Genomic DNA, 11,224 nt, shown 5'->3' with positions numbered 1-11,224 from the left:
AATATTTTATTTCCAATTATAAAATGTATACAGATATATTTTATTAAGGCGTAAATTCCTAGAAAAAATAATGCTAGAACTTATCATCAAATTTATAACCCTACAAATTGTCATGTCATTTTGTATTTATTTATAACCCTACAAATTGTCATGTCATTTTGTATTTGTAACATCTTTCTAAATTATAAAATTGATAAATTTCAAATAGAAATGATTGTCACTATACAGAAAATTGTCTATTCTTAAGTACACAAAGAAGATGTATATATCAAAATTTGTTATATTATTTGTGAAAACACACACACGCATATATATATATATATGTGTGTGTGTGCGCGCCCCATAATTTTAGGATCACATAAAGTATTCTTAATAACTCATTGGATTTTTATCAAAAAAAAGAAAAAAACTCATTGGACTGAAATTTATAAAATATACCTAATAGAAACAAATGAAAAATGAAAAAAAGAAAAAAAGAAAAAAAAGAAGAAGAAGAAGATATCACTGTGAAACTTGAATACACCCTTTAAAGATGTCATGTGGCTAGCCAAATCCAAAACATATCCATTGTACGTGCTGTGCCTGTATGTAATAGTGTAGTATTCACGTTTATATATATATATATTTATAGAAAGAGAGAGAATATTTAGATGACGTTTATTTTGCTACTGTAAATAAAAATAAAAAATAATTAAAATAATATAATAAAATTCATAAATAATATTAAAAAATATAATAAAATTATAAATAATAATAAAAATAAATTAAATAATAAAATAATTTATAATTTTAACCCACGTCTAAACTCACACGTATTCTCCAATGGAAAGTTGGAAACATCATTTACTCTTTTTGACCATCTGTTCCAAGCCAGAGGTTGCGTCTCCTCTATCCAAATGCCTCACGAGGGGCAGGGCAGGGGCTTCAACTCCCAGAAAGAAATAATACTTTTCATAAAGTTTTATTCCCATGAATTTTATAAGCATAGGATGAACTAGTATAAAAAAGTACGTGTTAAGGAAGAAATAATTTTTTTTGTTACCATTTATAAATCTTTTTATGTCCAGTGTAATAGTTAAGTACAAACAGGCTATTGCGTTATACAATTACAATACCACGTCGAAGGGTTGAGATTAAAAGTATGTTTGACCTTTGACCTGATTTCTTAGATCATTATTTTTTTCAAAAAATTTTTAACCTGCATTTCTCACATCAAATGTGCTATTTTAGGGTGCAATAGCACACCAAATCAAATCCAACTCCTTGAATAACATTATGTTAAAAGGGTTTTTTTTAATTAGTTTTTGTTATTTATAAATTTAGCCAGTTCCTTTTTACTAATTGTAATCAAGCACAATTAACATATTCCGTTTTATAAAATGAGTAAATTTAAATGCAGTATATTATTTTTTAATTTTTATAATTGAATTTGAAAAAACTTGGCTAAATTGAATTGATATTAAAAAACATTATTTTTATTTAATTAATCAGTGCAACAAATTGTTTGGATTCAATTGAGTAACACTTATAAAAATTTATAATTAAAAAGAAAAAAACTGGCTCTACATAAAAAGAATAATAATGAAACAAAAACCGAATATTACAATGACGGAGGATAAGAACGCATGTGTGGTGCACTGTCACCCAGGGTTGAAAGTTGAAATCACCGGGTATTACCGGTCACACCAAGTAATATTTTACTTTCCCCAAGAAAATTATGATAGTATGGAGCGTAGTAAAAAACAAAGAAAAAGAAAAACCAATTTTTTTAATGTGGTTTTCCTTGGTCATGACCTGCTCCAAAAGAAGACTAAAAAGAGTGGAGTATACTGTGCACAAGGGTACTTTTCATAAAGTTTTATTCCCATGAATTTTATAAGCATAGGATGAACTAGTATAAAAAAGTACGTGTTAAGGAAGAAATAATTTTTTTTGTTACCATTTATAAATCTTTTTATGTCCAGTGTAATAGTTAAGTACAAACAGGCTATTGCGTTATACAATTACAATACCACGTCGAAGGGTTGAGATTAAAAGTATGTTTGACCTTTGACCTGATTTCTTAGATCATTATTTTTTTCAAAAAATTTTTAACCTGCATTTCTCACATCAAATGTGCTATTTTAGGGTGCAATAGCACACCAAATCAAATCCAACTCCTTGAATAACATTATGTTAAAAGGGTTTTTTTTAATTAGTTTTTGTTATTTATAAATTTAGCCAGTTCCTTTTTACTAATTGTAATCAAGCACAATTAACATATTCCGTTTTATAAAATGAGTAAATTTAAATGCAGTATATTATTTTTTAATTTTTATAATTGAATTTGAAAAAACTTGGCTAAATTGAATTGATATTAAAAAACATTATTTTTATTTAATTAATCAGTGCAACAAATTGTTTGGATTCAATTGAGTAACACTTATAAAAATTTATAATTAAAAAGAAAAAAACTGGCTCTACATAAAAAGAATAATAATGAAACAAAAACCGAATATTACAATGACGGAGGATAAGAACGCATGTGTGGTGCACTGTCACCCAGGGTTGAAAGTTGAAATCACCGGGTATTACCGGTCACACCAAGTAATATTTTACTTTCCCCAAGAAAATTATGATAGTATGGAGCGTAGTAAAAAACAAAGAAAAAGAAAAACCAATTTTTTTAATGTGGTTTTCCTTGGTCATGACCTGCTCCAAAAGAAGACTAAAAAGAGTGGAGTATACTGTGCACAAGGGTAGCTTCTTTTTTTTTCTTTTTTTTTTCGGCTTTCTTCTCTTGCTCTGCTCTTTTTTTTTCTTTTTTTTTTCGACATCCATAGTGATGCCCATAGTCTTGTTCTGCATCTCTTGCTCTGCTCTGACACTGTGAGTTGGGTGTGTTTATGAGTTTTCCCTTTCTTTGATACACTCACACTGTTCCAAATCTTTTTACCAATTTATATCATTGTGTTGTACCAGCATTTGGCTATACGATACTGTTCATATAATGAGTGATTTGTAGTCTTTGTATTTTTTTTTTTTTTTTTTTTTTTTTTTTGTGGTTTTTATTTGTTGCACCTCAATTATCACCACTTGTGAGTTATGAAAGTGTCTTTTTCATTGATCTGGTGCTTGATGATTTCACGCTTTTGTTTTGAGCTTGAAGAGGAAGTGAGTGAGTGAGTGAGTGAGTGAGTAGAAAGAGAGCTTTGGTATTAGGGAAGAAGATTACTTACTCACATCTCTCTCTCTCTCTCTCTCACCCATCATTTCGTTGTTGATGATGACCATGATAATGGTGGTGAGGAAGAATGTGACCCTTTTGACCAGATAAAGGGGAAAAAAGAAAAGGAAGAAAGCGAAGTATGGAGAAAAGATGCCCCATTTGACGGACATTGTTCTTGGATTGTCAATGAGAACAACATAGATAGGGAAAAAGAGACAAGTGTGAAGAGAAGAAAACATTACTCTCCCTCTTTCCTCTTTTCTTTCTTTCTCTCTTTCACTTTCTCTTTCTCTTTCTCACACGCTTCTCGTACTCTTGGATGTGATAGGACTCTTGCTCTTGGAATTTTAAGGAGTGGTATCTTTCTCTTTCTCTATCTCTTTATCTCTCAGCAATAATAATTATCTCTGTCAAATTTTCTTTGAGCCAAAAGGGTGTTCGATAAAAATCATAAAAAATGCGGATGTACCAAGCTTCTAAGGTGAGCGGTGGTGGGCAAGTGTTGGATCTGGAAACCGCAGTGAAAGATGGCATCTTGGGCGGTGGATGTGGCGCTTTGTTCGGTGGAGTTGTGGCTGAGAAATTGGATCTGAAGAAAATGGTGGCAGAGCTGGAATCTGTGGATGTTCCTTCGGTTTTTATTTGTCCAATCTCACTGGAACCGATGCAAGACCCTGTGACACTTTGCACGGGTCAGACTTATGAGAGATCCAACATTCTAAGATGGTTCTCTTTGGGCCATTTCACTTGCCCAACTACGATGCAGGAGCTTTGGGACGATTCAGTCACTCCAAATAAGACACTTCAGCAGCTGATTTATAGTTGGTTCTCGCAGAAGTACTTGGCTATGAAGAAGAGGTCAGAGGATGTGCAAGGCAGGGTTTTGGAGGTTTTGGAGTCTTTGAAAAAGGCTAAGGGTCAAGCTAGAGTTCAAGCGCTTAAAGAGTTGAGACAACTTGTGGTTACTCATGGTTCGGTTAAGAAGACAGTGGTGGACAATAATGGGGTTGCTTTGGTTTGTTCTTTGTTGGGTCATTTCACTTCACACGCTGTTGGGTCTGAGGCAATTGGGATTCTTGCGAATTTGGAGCTCGATTTGGAGTCCATGGAGATTCTGATGCAACCAGCGAAGATGTCGTTGATGGTGGACATGTTGAATGAGGGGTCCATTGAGACAAAGATCAATTGTACGAGGTTGATCGAAACGTTAATGGTTGGGAAGAATTTTGGGTCTGAAATTGTGTCAAGTTTGAGTCTTTTGGTTGGATTGTTGAGGTTGGTGAGGGATAAGAGATACCCAAATGGTGTTTTTGCTGGTCTCAGTTTGCTCAGGACGGTTTGTTCACATGAACCGGTTAGGAGCTCCGTTGTGAGCATTGGGACTATTCCCCAATTAGTTGAGGTCCTACCCAGATTGAATAATGAGTGTTTGGAGTTAGCCCTGTATGTACTAGAGGTCTTGTCCACTCTTCCCGAAGGAAGATTGGCTTTGAAGAATTGCCCCAACACTATCCCCAATGTCGTGAGGTTGATGATGAAGGTTTCAGAGAGTTGTACACAGTTTGCGTTGTCAATCTTGTGGGCTGTTTGCAAGCTTGCCCCAGAAGAATGTGCCTCACATGCAGTGGAGGCAGGTTTGGCGGCTAAGTTGTTGCTTGTAATTCAGAGTGGTTGCAATCCTGTTATGAAGCAGCGGTCTGCCGAGCTTTTGAAATTGTGTAGTCTAAATTACACAACTACTATCTTCATTTCCAAGTGTAAGCTTACAAGAACGATACAATGAAAAGGATAATGACTAGTTGTTGATATAAGTCTCATATTTTTTTTTTCCTCATTGGCGTAAGGAGCCAAGGAACCAAAGAGCTTGTGGTATGCAGCAGAATTTAAAATGGAGTTCCTTGGGGTTCTGAGGTACCCTTTTCCTCTCTCCTGTATACTAAGAAATTAGATTCCATCAATTAGGTCCAATTGAAAGAAGAAACATAAATTGTGGAATGAGCTCTATATATTGCATAGTTATAATTCTATGGTCTATAAGCAGGCTGTTTTCAGTGAATTTTTCCAACAAGTCCCAGAGTCTTCATTCGGATTGGGATATTTTGTTTGTGAACATTAGTGCTAATCTTGTTGCTGATTGTTCCAATCCACAATTGAGCAGTGTACAATAGGTCTCTTTGATGGATATGAGGTGGGTTTAGGGTGTGAGAAAAACAGGAAAGGATGGGAAGGGAATTCTCATTAGCATAAGTTTGAATTGTAATTGTAGTTATTTTTCTTTCTTGGGTGAATTGTAATTGTAGTTAAGTTTACACGGATGCCCAATCCTAAACTTTTGTCTCTTTTTGTGAAAATTATTGTTTTTGGGGGGTTATCCTTGAGTCTCACCATTGTAGAGTTGGCTTGTTATGCTTCAAACACAAAAATCATGTAAACCCAATTGTATTTTCTCTTTTTATTTAAATGATTTAACTAATTGAATTGCTTACTTTGCTCAAGGTTGGATCTTTTTTTTATTTATTCTGTTAGAATAAAGGACTTGAATTTTGCAATTCATATGTGTATTTGCAAGTTATTTCGGCTACAAGACATATGATCAAAATTGAGAGAGATGGAGAGAAAGGAGATGGAAGTGTGTGACTACCATGTTTTTACTTTAGTTGAAAGAGGTGAGATGAGACAATTCTGTCACACTGATATCATGTGTCAAGTTTGTTTGTTCATACTATCATACAAGAATAGAATAGAAAGAAAGAAAGAAGGTAGCAAAACAGAGCTGCTCACTAGAAGTTTGAATTGTAATTGAGAGAGTAATAAATGCTCCAACGTAGTCCACTCCTATCACTGTTATATGCTGCATTGAATGGACTGATTTTGACAACATGGACTACCAGCCCAAACCTAACCTTTCAACACGGGTCGACTCAAACTTAACCTGCCAATAGGCTGTCAGAAAAATAAATATGGAAGTTATTTTACAGCACAATTTAAATAGAGTCCTGTCTTTTTACTAAAAAATAAATGTTTAAAATTTTAAATAGAGTGAAATATTTTTATATACAGGATTTATTTATTTATTTATTTATTTTAAAAATAAGCTGGATTCAATTATTTATATATGGAAAAAAGTGTGATTTATTACTGGTATCAATTTTTTAAGGATAAAATTTAAATTAATGACATTTGCTCTATAATGATTGTTCTTTATTATATAACCAAGACATCAATTGATTTTTTATTTATTTATAAACACGATAAAATTTTGACTTATGATATATTTTAAATATTTTATTCAATTATAAAAGATTTTATCCGTTAAGCTTATTGAAACCAATAGGAAAGTGGGATTTTGAATCTATCAAGGTTGGTTAAGTGTACATATATATTTTTTAATAATTTGACAACAGACGAAGAATTCTAAGATTGGTTCTCTTTATGAAGGAGAGCAAGTTGTCACTAAAATTCATTGTTCTTGGCAAGTGCACGATGCATCTAGATTTATATGATCATTGAGTTATTAGAAGTCTAGAATTGAGGCGCCCAACCAATGATACATCTTCATGTCACTCTCAAGGATTACTCTACGTAATTATCACAAGATGATAGTGGGGGGAGATTACTCAAGTCCTCGAAAATATGTTTGAAAGTGTTGGAGACATCTCATCCATTGTTCTTTTCCTTTCTCTTTCAAATGAGGGAAAATAAAAATAAAATTAAAAAAACCACTAGGAAAAAGGAAAACCCAATAACCTACAGTAGATTGCAAAGAATTTTCTTGGGTTTGTGGGAAAGGGATTAATAATCAAAGGATATCTTGTGTTTATCTATAGCTAAAAGGGCCCCCTCTGCAGTTAGACATGACATGATACTCTGGTTTCGTATGTAGTAACTGAATATCAAATTAAAATAAAATCCCATCAATTGATTCCCATTCTGTAGTGACCAGGCTGACAATTCGTTACACAATCTACAAAAATAAAACAAATGGAAAAAAAAATGTAGAAATAATTGATGGGGTGTTCAAAATCATAATAATGATGCATTACTAGACTGTTCTACACCAACAACAAATTGAACTGGAAACTTACTGGGCCACAGCCAAAATAATGAATAAAATAAAATAACTTACCTGGGGCGTAGACAAGATATCTGCATCATGTTTATTTAGTCTTGAATGCAGAAGCACAAAGTAGACTTTCCAAAAGTAACTTTCACTCATATGACAAGGACAAAGTTCAATTCTCAAAGCAGCTAGTCTGGGAGCAAGATATTGTATAGCCAAAACGTGCTCTTGTTGGGCTTTAGACATGTCAAAATCTATAAAAAGAAAGGAAAAAGAAAGCTGTAAGAATGCAGCATGAATCATCAAAATAGACACTTAAAAAATTATCACCAGAGCAACTGAATTAGAGCAGCACAGCTGATTACAACAAAACATAGTAATTTTTCTGCACATTGTTTTAAATTTTGGCATGGTAAGCACTGACAACTGCATTTTCTTTATCCTAAGCAAAAATTATGTCACAAATCTTTTTTTCAGTAACGAGCAGTCGAGCACATCATGGTATGTTATGTTTAACACTAGCACTAATTTCCTATTTCCTAATCTGCATCATTCTAGAAATTTCAGTCTTTACAGAACATAAAAATGGGTGTCAAATCAAGAGTTAAGATATGAAAGGTGGACAGTTTGCATATGGAAACCAAAAAAAAAGATAGATGCAGTTACAAATCAGAACTTCACAGGCCTATATGCCGCAAATGTGATGAAAATACCAGTTTTCGTAACTCCAAATGTACATTGAAGATCAACAAAAGTTAATGCCAATCTAACTCGTTGCTGTAAGAGGAATCTTATTGACCTAATGCAACATGAGCTCAGTGAATTCATGTATCGATTAGCAACCCACCCGACATCCTCAAGGAAGATTGAATGATCTTTAACTGCCTCATGTATTAAAAATTCCCTAACATTCATCTGTATCAAACAAACCATTCGCGATATAGATTTCTTAGTCAAAAACCACAACTATGAGCTTTCAATTCTTCAAATACAGTAAGCAATTTGCATAAATAGTTGATAGCCAAGCAAGAACCTACATACTATCAAATATATGAACTACATTACATGCTTTAATCTATGTCATAAAACTAAAAGGCCTTGAAATTTACAAAAGATAAGCATTGACTTTTTGGTTGCTGATTTGAATCCAAAGAAGAAGAGGGAAAAAAATGCACATACCGTCCAAGTCTTCTTCTTCATCAATCGGAAAATCCAACCACGTCTCTGGATGCATCCCGATATTCCTCGCGAAAGCCAGAACCTCATCGGTGATCCCGACGCCGCCAAAACCACGCTCCTCCAAATCCGATTCCGATTCCATCTCCGATCCGAACGAGTCGGCGTTCATCTTCGTCGAAATCTCCGCGCTATCATCGAAGCGTAGTCGGCGGAGATCAGAATGAGCGGAGGGACTGGAGGGTTGAGATTGCGAAGAAGAAGGAGGAGGAGGAGGAGCTAGGAACGAAGCCACGCCCCAGATTTGGCGAGTTAGGGTTTGTTTGAGTTCGGAGAGGTCCTCTTTTACGCCTCGAGAATGGGCCTCTTCTGATTCCAAACAACCATCATTGTTGTCTTGGTGTGAAAGCTTGGTGGTTGAAGATGGTGCTGGGTCAGAGTCATTAGGGTATTCGGATACGACGTCGTTTTCTTCGTCTTCGTCGTTGGCATCGGTATCGTCATCGTCGTCGTCGTCGATCCGGAGTGAGTTGGCCAGAGACCGAGCCAACCATGACATTTTTTTTTTTTTTTTCCCTTATTTTTTTTGTCTTTTTTGTCTTTTTGATTTTTAAAATTTTTTGGATTTTGGGGGAGGAGGAAAAGAAAGAGATTGATGGGTAAAGATCAGATGGTGTTAAAAGGACATTATGAGTTTCATTAAAAAAACTAAGCTCATGTCCAAAATAAGTGATGGAGAAGCAAATAAATCTATAAAATAAAAATAAAATAAAAAATTTTAAAAATCTTATATAAAAATTAAAAAAAAAAAACTATAAAAGAAATGGGAGGTGCAATATGCGTGGGAAATTCTTGTAGTTGATGGGCCAGCACTCCTTTTAGCCCAATAATAATAATTTCTTTTAAAATTTGTCCTGCCCTTTTGTGTTTTACGTTTATAGTTGGCTTATGGTTTATTTAATTGGTAAAAAAAATTTTACACCAAAAATTAATTAGTATCTTAATTTGATGATAAAGAATGGACGCTATAGATTGAAAATTAAAAAAAAAAAAAACTCAATTAAAGCATAAAATCGCATAGTGCTACTCACTTAATTATGGGAAGGGATTGGTTAAACATTGGTGTCCCACCACTTAACTACCAATCTTCATTGTTGTTACAAAAAATTTATTTGTTTGGTAATAATACATCGGTTTTGTTAATTGATTGATGCCTTCAGGTATTTGTTAATGGACAGTTTTAAAAAAAAATTTAAATATTATTTTTATGGAAAATATAAAAAATTTTGAAAAATATTTAGTTTTTTTTGCCATAAGATGTTTTTTTAAAATATTTTGTAAACCAATGTCTTTAGAGTATCTATTAAGAATTCTTCAAGCAAGTGAAGGAAGTCTTTCAACTTTCATTTACCAAAAACCAAGGTGGGCTGTTCTAAAAACAAATAGATAAGGATAAATTTGTAAATATGAACATTCACTCATGGAAAGACATAGAACGACATTCCAAACAAACCCGTCGATCTTAGTCGTGTGCATTGACAAGTGACAACAGTAAGGCGTCTATAGCTCTAAGCTAATGGGGTTAACTTGGGAGAGATGGAAAGCTGACGACATTAAGCTGAAGGGAATGCACGAGACTAATGGCTCTAATATAACCTTAACTTGGCCTCCACACATGCATAAATAAGGAAATTTCTTGTGCCCCACGCTTACGATTAGTCGAAAAGACTCCTGCAAGGAAAGAATTCCGCAAAATACATTCATAAGGACTCTTATAAGGAAAAAACTTTTGAATCAAGGAAGAGATGCCAACTCTCTACTATTATAAAAGCCCCAAAACCCTGACTAGTCAAGACATGCATAATTTACCCCCACTTTAGCACTTTAGAGTTGTGAGAAAAGTTCTAACCTGATTCAAAAGTGCTAAAGTGGGGGTAAATTATGCATGTCTTGGCTAGTCAGGGTTTTGGGGCTTTTCTAGGTCTTCAATGAGCCCTTTGTTAGGTCTTCTCTTTTTGTTGTGCAGGTGTTGTTTCGAGCGTGCGAGAACCGTGTGGCTCATTGATGATTTCTAGGCATCACCAGTTGGCATCATCTATGGGAACCTTTTGCGCTATTCTTAGCAACCTGTAAGCCATACAAACGCTTCCCAGACCAAGAGTTGCATGGTACTTACTCGCTTGATGGTGACCACCAACAACGTTCAGGGAGATAAACCCCACACAACTACCCTCAAGAGACAAGTTCAGACTCTCGCCGCTACCGTGGAGCGCCTCACGAAGCAAAATCATGATTTGGAAGAGCAGTTATGTCAAAAGAACGTAAGGCATAACACTCAGGAGGAGGACCAAGAAGGCACCAGCGCCGAGAGAAGGGACCAAGAGGGGTCGGAGGGTAGCAATGCCCCAAGCAGACCAGAGAGATAGAACATGAGCCGCCCTTCCATCAGAGACACAGCTCCCCTTCACATTGTCGCAGAGATGTAGATAATGAAGGAACGGATGGACTTTATGATGAACGCCCTCAGAGGGCAAGTGTCTAGCAACCTCGATGACTTGGTCCATTGAACCGATTCACCGTTCACCGCATCCATCAATTCCTTCCCCCTTCCACCGAAGTTTCGCATGCCACAGATAGAAAGCTACGACGAAGCCAAAGACCCCCGGGATCACTTGGAATTCTTTAAGACCCTGATGCACCTTCAAGGAGTAGTAAACTAGATCATGTGTAGGGCCTTCCCTACCACGCTGAAGGGTCTTGCAAGAATTTGGTTTAGCAGG

The 11,224-nt window shown here is 35.1% G+C and overlaps 2 protein-coding genes across 2 annotated transcripts; one reads left to right on the top strand and one right to left on the bottom strand.

Moving 5' to 3' along the window:
• The first annotated feature begins 2,796 nt into the window (after positions 1-2,796).
• LOC111990607 (U-box domain-containing protein 30) lies at positions 2,797-5,703 on the top strand. The gene has a single exon (XM_024022394.2). The coding sequence runs from the start codon at positions 3,666-3,668 to the stop codon at positions 4,989-4,991; it is 1,326 nt and encodes a 441-aa protein (XP_023878162.2). The 5' UTR covers positions 2,797-3,665; the 3' UTR covers positions 4,992-5,703.
• A 1,355-nt stretch (positions 5,704-7,058) lies between these two features.
• LOC111990609 (uncharacterized) lies at positions 7,059-9,143 on the bottom strand. Its single transcript, XM_024022397.2, has 2 exons — positions 8,448-9,143; positions 7,059-7,522 (listed from the first exon to the last, which is right to left on the bottom strand). Exons 1-2 carry the CDS (start codon positions 9,001-9,003, stop codon positions 7,290-7,292), a joined length of 789 nt encoding a protein of 262 aa, XP_023878165.2. The 5' UTR covers positions 9,004-9,143; the 3' UTR covers positions 7,059-7,289.
• Between the last annotated feature and the right edge of the window lie 2,081 nt (positions 9,144-11,224).

The sequence above is a fragment of the Quercus suber genome, unplaced genomic scaffold (assembly GCF_002906115.3).
Source record: "Quercus suber isolate HL8 unplaced genomic scaffold, Cork oak 2.0 scaffold_428, whole genome shotgun sequence".
In the NCBI taxonomy this organism is placed as follows: Eukaryota; Viridiplantae; Streptophyta; class Magnoliopsida; order Fagales; family Fagaceae; genus Quercus; species Quercus suber.
This window is presented reverse-complemented; position numbering and strand designations above follow the sequence as displayed.